General features: G+C 42.1%; 1 protein-coding gene across 1 annotated transcript; it reads right to left on the reverse strand.

Annotated features, from left to right (window-relative positions):
• Nucleotides 1-626: 626 nt before the first annotated feature.
• On the reverse strand, nucleotides 627-12,112 carry gap43 (growth associated protein 43). Its single transcript, XM_088300785.1, has 3 exons — nucleotides 11,797-12,112; nucleotides 5,579-6,206; nucleotides 627-1,857 (listed from the first exon to the last, which is right to left on the reverse strand). The coding sequence occupies exons 1-3, from the start codon at nucleotides 11,977-11,979 to the stop codon at nucleotides 1,778-1,780; spliced, it is 891 nt and encodes a 296-aa protein (XP_088156911.1). The 5' UTR covers nucleotides 11,980-12,112; the 3' UTR covers nucleotides 627-1,777.
• Nucleotides 12,113-15,386: the final 3,274 nt, after the last annotated feature.

Consider the following 15,386-nt stretch of genomic DNA (forward strand, 5'->3'; position numbering starts at 1 on the left):
CAAATTTTAAAAAAGAAAGCAGCAGGCCGGGAGAAAGGGAACTGAGATTGAGCAGCCAACACAACCACAGGTCACCAGATTTCTTTTTCTTTTTCTGTCGGAGAATGACGAGTCACGATGCTTCATGGACCAATTGTTGTATTTTTCACTCCCACAGATGGCACTCTCTGTTCATCATAGGGGTGAAAACACAGACTTGCCGTTTCTTAAACCCTCTTCTTTAAACCAACAGCGGCATCTAGAGGAAACACAGCTGTTTCATGAAGTATCTTGAAGCTACATTCTCTCGTCACTACTATACGGTACTTGTCCAACATAATTAGATGAAAAGCTTCAAGCATTTATGCGGTAGTTAGGAGGAATGAAACAGATGGGAGGGAAAATAATAGCATTAGGTTTAATGCACGATTATAACGATTCCACGGTGGTGAGAACTAAAATTGGGCTATGGTTTCACACTTTTCAGCCTTCATCATATGTTTGAATTGTGAAATCCGAGTGTCATTGTGCTGGTATCATTTTTCCCAGAACACTTCGCAGGACAGCAATATCGCTTGTCTTCACTAAGGTTGCCAGTCCATTGGCACCTAATTCCTTAGCATCAACTTTTGAAACAAACACCACAGTTAATGATGGTAATTGGCACATTTGCTTTATTTTGAAAACAGACATTGAAACCATTTGTCATTTTTTTTCTTCACAAGTTGGAACTCTTTGTTAGGTTGAAACTGGACATTGCACTCACTGGAACATAGGAAAAGTTTTTTTTTTTGTTTGTTTGCTCATTTTGTGTGTTCATCTTTTTTTTATGTATTTTTCTTAACGTCTGTGCAAGAGAATTATCCCAATTCATATAAACTGTCATAACAACACCAAAGACATCAAAAGGAAGCCGCCACACCTCTTAAGTTTCGGTAAATGCGAAAAAGTTCCTCTTAGAGGGAGAGTTCCCATCATGCATCTGGTTCGATGGTTCATGCTACTGCTCTCATATTTGGGTGGCAGAATATAAGATTTCTTGTAATAATACGAAAGCAGAATTTCAAAGTTTATTATACGATCATGGCATTTCAATGGCAACAGGTCCTATTCTGCAAATGAGGGTAAAGACAGTTTGTAAAAGGGGTGTTAATTCAAGCTTGAATGACTCAAGCAGAGTAGTAGCGAGAGTAATAGTATTGTCCTATATGTTGCACTTTACAGTTCTCCAACTGGAAAAGATACACATTTAAGAATACATTCTCATTATCATAATGTTTGTGTATTTCCGGTTTGCTGTGTTTTCGATACACTTGGATTGTACTGAAAACTTGAGTTACATGATATAAACCAGCTTTTTTGTGCGTGCACTGGCAAAAATACAGATTTTAATTGCAATTTGTAGGAAAGGGTAATGCAAAGCAGATAAAGTTGCATTTATTTGCAATACATATTAAATGTGTATCTATCCAGTTGGGACTTTTATAATCCACTGCCAAACCTCCTACAATACATGGCAAAAGATGCGAGAAATCAAATCTTTCTCCTCATCAGCATAACAATCATATTTCAGAATCATCAACAACAACAACATCATCACCACGTCATCATAATATTAGCTTGAGCCAAAAAACTTCACGCTGGAAACTCCCCCAACATGAGAAAATCATTGCCACACAAAAAATGACAAACAAATAAAAACGGACTGCCTTTGCACTGGGAAGACAAAGAGCAACCTTTTTAGATTTTTGTTTTTCTTCATTCTCTTAATTCTTCTTTTTGGAGGTTAGACTTCGCATCAGTCGTCCTTGGACTCGGTGGCCTCCACGTCTGCATCTGCTTGGGTATCCCCCTCTGCTTTCGACTCTTCTGCAGCATCTGGGAGAATGAGGGGACGAGAGGTAGGGATTGAGATTCAGAGGAGGGGATAAAAGGAGAAAGAAATTGAGCCAGAGAAAGAACGTTTTCACATCAGGGCCGAGAATAATTATAAGACTCTATCTGGCCCTTAGAGATTGTGAGCGTCAAGAATTTGCGTCAAGAGCCATTGAGTCAAAGACTATTTCAAAGAATGTACTGTAAGTACATTGAGTTAAAGTGCGAGCTGATGTTGCTCACCCATAAGCACTTAAGAGTGTAAGCCAGAAGTTGCTCATGACTGTGATATCATACAGACTGTAAATATTAAGCAGCGTGCGTGCCCCTAATGGGTGCTTTAAATATTTAAAGTGAGAGTCCTCCAACCTGTCATATCTGATATCACGTGATGGCCTCAGGATAAACCACTGGCACAGACAACGTAAGAAGTTGATATGCTTACTTATAATAATGATCCATGTGGGGTACGTTATTGCCTTGTGGTGAAAGTGTTTTACGGAGGAAATGATAACATCTGTACTCCTTTGATTTTGAGGGCTTACTCCAGAGTTTGTAATATCACCGCGACCTTATTCAAGTCGCGGGTGATTTCACAGACTGCTCTACAATGAGCTCAGCATCTTTTAATAGAAGATTGAAGGGTGACATCATCACGTTAGAAGCTTCGAAGGTGACGTGCGTGTGCGTGTGCGTGTGTGTGTGTACCCTCCAGAGTCTGTGTGGGGCGGGCGGGGACCAAGAGAAGCAGATTGATCATGTGTAAGTGCTTATACATTAATGTTTAAATGAGGAGAGGACTTAAGACATGATGAGTCATAGAGCAGAACTTACAGGTCGAGTGTGAGCGCAGTCTGAGTCACCATGTGCTGCATAGAATCCAGTTCAAAAAAGGTGATGGAAGATGAGATGACAGTCATCATCATTTTCTTGGAAGAAATCCGCTTTAGAATATTTCGGTTTTTGGTTCACTTTGGACATATGGTTAGAGGCTGGACTTCTTGCTTGCCAACTACTGGGTTAAGACACACACCTATAGGCAATTTAAATCTTTCAACTAACTTTGGGGAGTTTCAGTTTCCAAGTACTTCAGGCTTCCTCCAGCATTTGAAAAACATGAATGTTTGGTCCTTTAAAGACTAATTTATGCATAAGTGTATATGTGAGAGAATGGCTGTTTGTCTACATGCCCTGTGATTGGCTGGCAACCAGTCTAGGATATGCCCAGCCTCTTGCCGAAAGTTAGCTGGGATTGGCTGTAGATGATCCGTGACCCAAATGAGATCAATGGATTGATGGACGGACGGAAGGAGATCTGCAAAGCTCTGTGCTGTCTTCTTGTTTGTCAATTTATGTTGCGGAGCACAGCCTCGTTGATAACGTCCAACTCTCTAATGTATCTATCTGTAATATGTTGTAATGGTATATTTCCTAAATCTAAACGACTTGAGCGCTTACACAGTTGCAGAGATCATTAAATGTTCTCCATAAATACATTTCATATGAATCATTTTTCACCGTCACAAAAGAGAGCTCTTGGAGAACTTCTTCTGAAATCATTCCTTTGGCTTCTTCAAACCTCAATTCCAATGAAGATGGAATGTTGTGTAAAACATAAAAAAAAATTGGGATATTTACCACTGTGTTACATCACCTTTCCTTTTAACAACACTCATAAGTTTTTGGGGAACTGAGGACACTATTGTTGGAGCTTTGGAGGTGAGATTCTTTCTCATTCTTAGGTTGCTCAATAAGTCCTAGGTATCCGTTGTCGAATTTATGCTTCTCAATGCGGCACACATTTTCACTGGGCGACAGGTCTGGACTGCTGGCAAGCAAGTCTAGTACTCCCACTCTTGGACTACAAAGCCACACTGATTTAACACGTGCAGAATGTGCCTTGGCTTTGTCTTGCTAGGGGTGTCCATGAAAAAGATGTTGCTCGGATGGCAGCATACGTTGCTCCAAAACCCGGATGTGTCCTTTCACCATTAATGATCCCTTCAAAGATGTGCAAGTTACCCATGCCACATTGCCACTTACAACAGATGCTGGTTTTTGAATTTTATGATGCGTTTCCTCTTTGGCCAAAATATGTTGACCACAGGATAGAAATTGAGATATGACTGTACACTTTCTGAAAGACTCAATGATGTATAGAATCTGGAAATATTAAATATTAAACAAATGATTGTTTAGCATTTACGATCGCCAACTATTTATCGGGAAAAAAAATCAAAGTCTTTGCTGACTTTGGTCAGAAAGGGTGAATCCACCTCAAAATCCGCCCGGTTGTCTTTATGCTTGAGTTTTGGTAATCAAGCAGATGGGGACCAACAGTTCCTCGTGTGTGACAGACATCCCCGGTGTGGATCGTGACCGGTAAGGCTCATTAATCATTGATCTGAATAAGAACACCTGTTATCTGTGCTCTGCTCTATGCAGGCCAGCTATCCCATCGAGGTGGTAACTATGACAACGCGGAGACAGTGCTGCTTGGTGACCTAGATTCGGTGCAGCGCTCCAGTTGGTGTGCGCGTTTGTGGGTGTGGGTGTGTGTCTCACGCCTCCGCCTATTCCAGACTGAGCATACTCCGTTAACTGTACTGTACCTGTCTGGCCCAGACGGGAGAATCCTTGAAACACAAATAGCAGCTCTGGATTACATTCGGAACTATTGGTTTTCCTTTCATGGTTAATAACGAGTAATTATTTAATTGGGAAACAAATTGTTGTGATTTTTGAGGTACCAGTAATCCCTCAATATTTGATTAAGACCTATGAATTTGCCTGCAAGTCCATGCAAATGTGGTTGTAATAGATTTTTTTGAAATTAGTTTTGAATTTAGTTTTGACTTTATTAATGCTATTAGTTTTTAGAGCATGTTTATCTTAAAAAAATGAGTTTTAGTTTATGTATCAGGTTTAGTTTTTTTTTTAATACATGAAGTATTTGAGTACAAGATGGATAAAAAAAAAGGCTCACTCAATATGTAATAAAGTAAACTACAATTTTCAAATGCTTGACCTTCCTACATGAAGCTCATGTTTTATAAACCTAAGATTTAAATCCGGTTATTTTTTTTCTAAAACACGTTTTCATTTTTACTTTATTTTGTTTGTGAAAATTTTCTTTTAATTTTAGTTATTTTGTTAATTTTTGCAAACTATAAAATTCTTGGTTATGACACTTTTGGCATTTTTGTTGATCTACATTGCGCCACCCGCTATGAGTTGGAGTGAAATGAATTTTGTGAGAGAGAATAGAATGTAGTTTTCATCATTTCTTTCTTTAGTTCTTATTTCTGATAACAGCATGAGTTATTTGGTGGCATCTGTTTCCTGCCACGTTGCTATTCGATTCTCTGCCTCATCAGCATGGAGTTTATTTCTTGCAGGTCATCTAATGTGGCGCTCCAATGTCTGTGTCGACCAGCAGAGGCCTGCCAAAAAGCTCTGAAGGCCTGGCAAGCAGCTATTTCCTGAGGTGCTCGTCAAGTGGATGAGAGGAAAGCCCATCAATTATTTTTATTGGGCATTTTAATTGTGGAGTGTCAAAGATCGTATTAGCGAACTCAGTAACCCTCACGTTATGTAAGGCAGCATTTATGGTTCCGATACGCTAAAGAACTCTGCGATTTTATTTGGGGGCCGGGGCGGGAGGTTCTGGATACTTATATTTTTGTTAGTAAGAAATGTTAACATTTACAAGAATAATCAATACCTTTATCTTTTGTTTGGTCAAGCTCCCCCTTCTCGGCTGCCGGGCTGACAGCAGCAGGCACGTCGGCTTGTCTGGCCTCCTCCTTTTTCTCTTCACCGTCCTCCACCTTTTCCTCAACTGTGGATGTGGTGGGACTCTTGGCCCCAGCAGCCGGGTCCTCCGCATCTTTGGGCTTCTCTTCAGCTTTCTCCTCGGCCTTTGGCTCCTCTTTGGGGGTCTCGGTGGACGCTGCGGGAGAGACAGCGGCAGGTGCTGCCCCTACAGGAGACGTTGTTGCTCCTGCTGGAGAGGGAGCGGCGGCTGCTGGTGAGTTAGCTGGCTTTTCTGCCACGGGACTTTTGGCTTGGCTCGTTTCTGCTTCCTTTTTTCCCTTCTCTTCAACAGCGTCCCCTTCCTCAGCTGGGGATCCTTCAGCTTTCTTCACGTCCTCGTCGCCCTCTGTCGCTTCTTCTGCAGCAGCGGGATTGTCGCCATCCTTCTCTTCCTCCCCATCTTTCATCTTTTTCCGAGTTATGTGTCCACGGAAGCTGGCCTGTATTTTGGTGGCAGCCTTATGAGCCTTGTCTTCAGGTTTGTTGGTGGTGCCATCCTGCTCAATCTTCTGGTCCACATCCTCATTTTTCTCCACCTAATCGCCAAGAAAGGAATTACGTTCAAATATCCGGACAAAATGACACGGTGACCAGCATGAATGTAAAAAGATCAAGTATTCTATAACGGTGGTGAAGTATATTGCTTGAGAATAATGATCTCAAGCTGTCATGCTGGCATACCTTATTATTTACCTTATCGGTAAATAATGGATTTAGTTGAAAGTTCAGAGGAGACAAAAGGCTAGAAGTAAATGCTTTAAAAATGAAAAAGGACAGGTGTTAGTGAATTTGAAAATTGGTAATCCTGATGTAGAAGTACTGGACAGGTTGGGTCAACGTTCTGGGACTAGGAAAAAATGCAAGTGTAAGACGGGATGAGGACTATGGTTAGGAAAAGGACATGGAGTTATTAAAAGGGCACCATTATATTACCTTTGGTTACTGGCTCCAAAGCTGTCCATCAAATAGTGGGTTGTGTTATGAGTCATTTAATCATCTAATGAAAAGAAATCAAATCAAATAAAGGAAAGAATGATGAGCACTGAAAATGCAAACAAAATGTTACAGTACATTCAAAATAAATAAGCAAACAAATTTAGGTTAACTATTCCACTAACCAATCAAAAGCATCTAAATGTACAACATCAAAAAATGTGAATAAGCGACATCAAGCAAACGCAAATTGTGCATGCAAGCAGTGTAACACAAGTAAGGCCAAATGATAAAGATGCAGAACCAATTTATTGTTGTGGGTCTAATTGAGTTCAGTCCGTTCTCTTAGCAATGATTTGTAAGGAGTCAGAAGCTATTTTACGATTTTATGTAGTGCCGTTGTGAATCATGACCACTTTTCGAAATGACAAATTGGTGTACGGCTTGATATTGCTCCAGAAGATAATTTAGTTAATAGTAAATGTTATAGATGACAAATCTCGATGGTGTACTCTAATATCCCCAAATGTCTCCTAAATTAAAACAAAATCAAATAATAAAGTTGTTCTCCCCAAAAAATGGGTCTAGCTTTCTGAGAATCAGATCTCTGTGACTCATCTGGCTGCTAGGAAACCAGCCGCCTGCTTCAATTTCCTCAGCATTCACTACCATGTGCCTTCAACTATCAAAGGTTACCTTGGCAACCAGAGTGCTAACTCATCACCGTGCTGTCTGCTGGTTGGTGCAATGAAAGACTTTCCTGATCGGCGGTGTACCAGACCTCTTGCCAGCCAATGGGAGCTCATAAATCAGGGGCTGCAATCAGCTGGCGAAGTAGGAGTCCTCTGCGACGTAGTGTCAAAGTGCAGAGAGGGGGCGCCACCGAATAGTTGGACATTGGGGTAATTGCAATTAATTGGCGAAGAATACTCTGAGTTTGAATTTTTGAGACTTTTTATCCACACATAAGTGCGACATGATTTAAGAGCTGCAAACCCAAAAACCAACATGTCATCTCCAGGGTCACCGTGTCAGCACAATTTTGCAGCAGCAACGACAATGTGAGGCTAAATTCACATTCGGGGTCCAAGGCCATAATTTAAAGCCTCAGAACGTCCACTTCTTGATACATGCTATCTAAATCAATTTAGCCTCCTTATATTAAAAATACAACACGAAGTTCAGGATTGTGGTTTAACATTACCACCAGCATATCCTGTGTGTAATATGCAAGGCCCCCGGTGACTTATTGGGCCTTTTATCCCGACTGATCTCATTGGTGCTTACAATTGCCAAAATTTGACCCAAGCACTTAACTCTAAATAGAATTACTTACTGGCTGCATACAATGAATCAGACACGGAGAGTAGGAGACAGCAACAGACGAGGGTGTCTGGGAATATGGTGGTATGACATCATTATTGGATCGAAGGGGGTTGTCAGCTACTTTAGAGATTAGGGTGTGTGAGTGCAAATGTAATAACGTGCCAGCAGTGATCTCATAAGGGTTTATGAGGATGAAGGGAAGATCATCATCCTGGTTTGACCGCATTTGTGGCATCATCATTTGCATTATTGATACCGATTTCCTTGTTTCCGATCCAAAATGCTTCACTTGCTGACACTTCTACTTTCTACGGACTTTTATGTTTCACTGCAAGGATAATTTATCAAACGTCTGATAAATTATCCAACCTACGAGGAACTTAAAAAAAATGTCATTGGAAACTTTTCTATATTTCCTTATTTTATTTTTAAACGTCAGTGTCTCCCGTTTATTATACACCGCTTCAAAATACTCTCACTGCAAACCTGCTTCTTTTGAGTGTTAATTGAACCCCGGTCACGTACCTTGCAGCAATCACTATTCCCCTCGGTATCTGTGCGGCACACATTTTCATTCAAAAATTCAGCTGCACTGCCCTCGGGTACCGACAGACCACTCCCATCAGTTCACATGAGACCACCATTTCACCCAGATGATTTAGCAGTATTATGAGGAATTTGTCAAACTTGCCTCTAGTTTTTTAGTCTTTAAAAATGTGCAGTCTTAACTAGCTCTGTTTGCAATATGAATAGATTTTCGTTCCAATTACACAATCTGCATACAAGAGCGGTGGTATTGGAAGATTACAAGATGATTGCACACAAGGGACAGCGAGGAGTTAGCGGGGGATGAATAAACGGTCATCCTTACGTTTCGAAACTAAATGCAAAACATTGATGAAATTAACCACCAGACTCATAGTCATGTCATAAAAGTGAGTATGTTCAGCACTTAATCCGACCACTGGATGTGTCCATTACATGTCCTGTCTCTTGCACTGTCTGTCTGCCTCTGCCCTTGGATGGGAACAAGCTGTCGTGAGAACCACACCCAGAGTCATTGGCTATAGATCGAGAACCACACACACACACACACACACACATCCCATCCCCCAACATTGACACAAAGTAGCAATCCGCCACCTCAGTGTCTCGTTGGGGACTTGTTTCAGAAAGGGGAGGAAGGGATTAGACAGTTGAGTGTTAGGTTGAGTGATGGTTGATGTACCATGGAACCACTTGTCACAAAAATGAACACGTCGGGTACGTGGTTTCCTTTTTCCTTCACAGCACTCAGTTCAATGCAGTGGAACATCCACAGGAATTTTTTTTTTCTTGCGTTACAATGGATCAGAAACTACATATAAAAAGTGTTTCATTTATGATTAATGATTATTTCTGCAGTGTGTTCACAGTCAGACCTGTCAGGAGTTTTCTGAAAAAAAAAAAAAAATAGATTCATAATAGGATCAAATTGCCGCGATGATTTTAGCGACCGATGGCGAAATGATCCAGACACCAAGCGACACTGCTGAACATCTGCCCCATGTTCTCTGTGCTGTCTTCACTTTGTTTCTTAGCAAAGCAGCTATCCTCTCTCCCTCTCTCTCTCGCTCTCTCTCTCTCCTCTCTCTGTCTCGCTCATCCAAGCAGACTCACCACACCCTTTTAGCCAACTATCTCCTGCAGATGAGTCGAGGGCGGCTCAGGTGGCGATCGCCACATGTAGCCCCTGGCCGCCATCGCCGCGTCACCTCTCCTTTTTACCCATCAATCAGTGAGTGATGTGAGAGGAGGCACGACTTCCTTAACGACAAATGTTCCGCGGCAACGAATATGCGACCATATGCTAGCATCATTACATCCTCTGGAGCAGCCTTTAATTCAATTACACTCACTGGCTGTCTGAACAAAGACTCTGCAATCGCCGTTGATCTGACAAGGGAGCTATGGGTGTGGAGAGCTGCAGGTGGGGGAGGAGAGGAGCTGGAGGAAAAAGGACGGTCGGACATGATTTGGTGGCCACAGGAGAATGGAAGAACAAGTAATGTAGGCTGTGGCTGACACGACAGCTAAATCTAAGTTGAAGCGGCGTAGAGAATCATTATTGGCGGGCGGGTCTTGATTTTGGGGGTGGAGTGGGAGGATTTGAATGTGACGGCAGACATGACAGGTAGGTGTGGTTTTGATATGAGGATTAGCTCTAAAAATGGTGGTGGGGTGGAGCTGAGGAGCAGCTATTAGGTAGAATTTGATTCAGGTTCTGCTTCTTAATAGAGTGCACTTTTTGTTGGAACTAAAAGACACGAGAACCTAATTTGACAAAAAAAAAAGGCTGCTCGACAGATTATGCACAATTTTAATTGTGTCCAAAGACAAAAGATGAGCTGGAGTTCACTGCCACTCCCTTAGCACATAACGCTTGACTATTGCAGCGCCCATTACAACATTGTTCAGCAAGAAAAGGAGAATCTTTTTCACAAATTCCTGTCAGTCCCTGAAATCAGGTGTAGGGAGGCAAACATTTTGAGTCTATGATGGCCGTTTTTCCCCGTGATGGCACTCATGCATGAAGCAGCCTTTAGTGTGGGGAAAGCTCGCTAAAAGCCGGTGCCTCACCCACCACATGGTTGCAGTGTGCAGCATGCCGGCTTTTTTTCCCCTCCATGTTTCCGCCCCTTCTTCCCCACCTCCTCCAACTATTATTCCCCGTTCTGCCATCATCCACGTTTTTTCCTTTCTGCGTTCACTGCACCTCATCTACCTTCTCCCATACATTAAATCTCATTTAAATTGTTTTTTTACCTGCACTTGTTTTTCTCCCATCCTCCCTTGCATGCATCTACAGTACAATAAAAAATGTTCTCTGAGGTACTCTGGCGACTGCTTCAGTCCATTCTTGCTTCTTTCTTTAAGCTGTCATACCTTACTTCATTTTGGATCTTCTGCCTGCCACAGTCAATGTGACTCATCCAGAAATTAATGAAGCAATCAAGTGCCCTCAAAGTCTAGCATGTCATCTCTTCGATAAAATCACATTCTCGTTTGATGAACGATGGCAAAGGAGAAATGATTCTTGTCAGTCAAAACAGAAAATATCCCCATGATGGCTAATGCAATGATGAGCACCTCTTCTTTCTCTTGCACTATTTGGATCCACCCATTTCCATGCAGCACCTTGTCTGCCTGTTTTTTCTTTTTTTAATTCTCAGCTAACGAACCAGCACCACCCTTTCACACCCTTTAAACGAGTGCACACTTCATTGTACCCTCCATTGGCAGTATCCACTCATAGAACTGGAGGGCTATGATAATCTATTTAGAGTCATTTATTCCCATTCTAATCCCCCGAGGCCGCTGACATGATGGTGCTGCTCACTCACTCTGCACCCCACCCTGTTTTTTTTTTCTCACCCTCACTGTGGAAATGTACTTTTTGGAGTGTTACTCATTCTCAAGACAATCGATTTAATCATCTTGTTAGGAATGGGCGAAAGTTTGCTGCAATTAATATGAACAATGTCTTGAATTAATGATCTGTTGATACAGAATGCATAAGCTATCACATGTATCTCAATATTCTTTCACTTTTAACAACACCGCTCCAGGTCAAACGATACATTGTGAGGTCTGAGAGGCATCATCGCAACATCCATTCATGGAGGATAATCGCATCCACAAGGCGTGTCTGGGGTCTCTGTAGAGAAACCACTAGGAAGACAAACTGGGCCCCCAAGTCCAAGTCATTGACATCCACATCTTCTATAACCTCTGACCGACAGCAAAGGAACACTTTTTAAGTTTAAAGTTGAGATGGAGCATTTTGTCACATGATGGAAATGGATAAAGCAAATCAGAGCACTTTACCGGTTTGGTTCTTCTTATGCAGCACAGCATAGTTGTTGCCGTAGTATCCTCCCTTTTTCTTCTTGGCTTCTTTCTTTCCCTTTTCCTTCTTTTCTCTTCTACTCTCACCCCTCTCTCTCTCTCCCTCTCTCTCACGTGCACACACTCGCTCACTTTCGTGCACACACACACACATACACACATTCACTTTCTCTCTCTCTGCCTGTATCAACAGCTACGCTGCCTAGTGCATTCACTCTTACCAGTCTGCACATACACGCTCTCTTCAGTCAGTCTGCCTGGTTGCACCTCTCTCTCGCTCTCTCTTTCTCTCTCTTTCTTGATTCCCCCCCCCCTCCCTTTGCCTGACAATGACTACAAGTCCGCCCTTTAAAACCCCACCCTTTGCCTCGCCCCTTCCATCCCTCTGTCCTTCCTTCACACGATCCCCGACTTCCCTATTCCCCTTTTCTCACTCATAAATATGATCCCCCACCACCTATTTTATATCAGCACTCTTCTTTTTTGACATCTCCTCCCCTTACAGGCAAGCTACAGCAAAAACCTGAGCCCACTCACAATATTAAGACCAAAAGACATTCCAGTATTTTCCTTAAATGTTCTTCTAATCTTCTCTCGTGTGGTCCCCTTTCACAACTATGGCACTCCCCCACTTTTTCAAACAAGTTTTTTCCCCTTGCAAATAGATTGTGCCTTTTCCTTCCTCTTGGGCTACCTATCCCTCAGTGTGCAATGCACTCTGTTAACTCAGATTAGTGTTAACTCAACATGCAAATTGCCAAGGCAATACCCAAAGCATGTTTTCTGGACACGCCAGCAGCTGCACTTGCCAGTAGAGAAATGTGACAGTGAGCAGAGATGATAGCGCATGCATAGATGCATGCATGCATACGCGCACAGAGCGCTTAGGACACGTCACCCTCACCATCATCCCACCAGCCCACCCCCCATGCCCAGTGCGCTGTTCTCATGGAAACACTAGCAGATAGACTTGGAGAGCAGAGGAGGCGGAGTGAGTTGGGGTGTGTGTGTGTGTGTGTGTGCGAGAGACAGAGAAAGGGATGAAGGTAGGAGAAGGATGTAAGAGGGCCGGGTGTGGCAGACTTATCCCCCCTCCTTCCTCTATTTTTTTCCCTCTCTCTGCTCACATTTTGCACATGGGTCTTACTTAATGTGCATTAATTTATCCCCACAATTATATTTAGAACCATCAGCAAATAGTAATGTAGGCAAACGCCCATGCTTTGTGTTTGTCTTTCATAAGAGGAAAAACGCACACAGTAGTGCCACAAGATCGAGTCCCCACCCCCGCTCCGAGTTCCAGCAGATGCTCCGGACACGAAATGGGGGGTGAGGCATGGACAGACAGGGAGGTCAAGAACAAGTTGTGCTATTTGTCTTCTCTTTCACAGGATTATTTCAGACCCTCGTCACTGGGGGGGTGGGGGGGGTGGCGGGGCTATTGACCTACACCCCTGAGCCACAGTCTTCCCGCTTGTTGCGATCACAAGTCTGGCACGATCACGTTGCTATTTGACATCACCATGCGTCATCTTTCCCAGCACTCTTTTTTTAACATTGTGCAGAGTTATTTATGATATTTTAGACTTAATGCAGTGTAACATGTAATAAAATTAATGACTTTTTATAAAGTCAAAGTTTTGTATGTCAAAGTCAAGGTGAAAAACAATGATTTGTTGTGACATCACCAGGAACTATACCAAGAATCCAGTCAGATTGTACACAGCCGCTGAGGCAGCGGACTTCTGCTGGCAGGCACAAGCCAGGATGCACACCCAGTTGCCTTTGAAACACAGACCCAAGATTTTGTATTGTATTATTTTGACAAACATTTGTGAATTAACCAGCCTGGAGTGATTAACGGTAATTTTTTCTTGTTATTGCAGCAAATGGGGGAAATCCAAAGACCAGATGCGAACAATGTATAATGCCTCCCACGGAACACGACTCAGACAGACAGGCCTGTGGCAAGGAAGAAAGTTCACGGTAAGATGTTTTATTACCTCCTGCCCCTCCAAAAAAAAAAAAAAAAAAAAAAAAAAGCAAGTTTCAAGTTGTTGTTCATATAGTTTGTATTCAGAAATAATTATAATTCATTGACGAAATTCACCACCTTTGACATCTTACAACAAATGGACCTGGTTTACTTGTAGTATAAGAAACTTTAATCTAGATGATGATAAAAATTAAGCTTCAAGATGCTGCATGAACCAGTCATATATATTTTTTTAATTCTCTCGATGGTGCTATTTGTTTAAAGAAAAAGCTTCAAGAAATGGCAACTCAGTGTGTTTTCAACCCGATGTTGAACAGAGAGTGCCATCTAGAAGAGTCAAAATTTATAATTGGTTCATGAAGCATCTTGAAGCTTCATTTTCCCCATCACTACTTTAAGCATGTCAATGGGCGGCACGGTGGACGACTGGTTTGCATATATGCCGCACAGAGTAGTGGTCCAGGGTTTGATTCCAGGCTCTGGCCTTCCTGTGTGCAGTTTGAATGCTCCGCCTTTCGTGAGTGGATTTTCTCAGAGTACTTTGGTCTACTCCCCAATTCCCAAAAAACATGCATTGTAGGTTAATGGAATTGTCCCAAAGTGTGATTTTAAGTGTGAATGGTTATTTGTCTTTGTGTGCCCTGGCTGGCAACCAGCTCAGGGTGTACCCCGCCTACCGCCTGAAGATGCCTGGCACCCTCGTGAGAAAATGCGGGGCGGATGATGGATGGATCTAAAGTCAATATTTGGTGTGTTAAATAAAGGTGCATGGTAGTAATCGCTACAATTCATGTGAAGGTGAAATATGCTCTACAGGGGAAATACTGTATATGTAAGGATGGTTCCGTAACCTGAAGTTATTTAACCTATTTTCACTGGTTTCCTTCAACAGGAAATGCAGAGAATGAAATTACATCATGTTAAGTAAAAATCATCGCAAGGTGGAGTCTTGGGAATTTCATCGGATGTGGAGAACTCTATCACGAAAGAATGTCGTAAATGTCCGACATTGCGTATCCAACTGAATTCGGGCCAAAGGCATCTTGGATTTGTCGACAGTCTGTCGCAGGCCAGGCTCCTCATACGGACTGCTCTCCTGGTATTTTTCGCATTTTAGCTGCGTAATTGCTCTGTCTGCCTGTCAGGCCGTTTATGCACCAATAGCATTCATGTCTTTTTTTTTTTTTTTTAAGATTTGAAGTTTGTTAAGTAGTCAAACACAATGACCCTTAATCTCCAGTTGTTAGATAAATGTCATAAAAATAAGTCTCTCAGTTCAGTACCTTAAAACAGCATCGAAAAGGCATTTATCTTGACATTTTCTGAAGTCTATTTAGAGTAATCTCACCGAACATAACATTGTCCTGCGTTGGCACGACTGTAGTCCAAATAAAGAGTAAAATTCAAACACAAAACAAATCTTTCCAGGCCGATAGCAGACAAAAGCATATACGGGATGAGCTTTAAGAACAATCCATTTGATCCATTTGTAATACAGCAAAAATGTAATTTATTTTCACTGCAGGATGCATGTTTAGCGTTCAATTTATTATTTAACATTATAAAGAAGTGG

The sequence above is a fragment of the Idiotropiscis lumnitzeri genome, chromosome 7 (assembly GCF_059441095.1).
Source record: "Idiotropiscis lumnitzeri isolate Australia: NSW breed Sydney's pygmy pipehorse chromosome 7, RoL_Ilum_1.0, whole genome shotgun sequence".
In the NCBI taxonomy this organism is placed as follows: Eukaryota; Metazoa; Chordata; class Actinopteri; order Syngnathiformes; family Syngnathidae; genus Idiotropiscis; species Idiotropiscis lumnitzeri.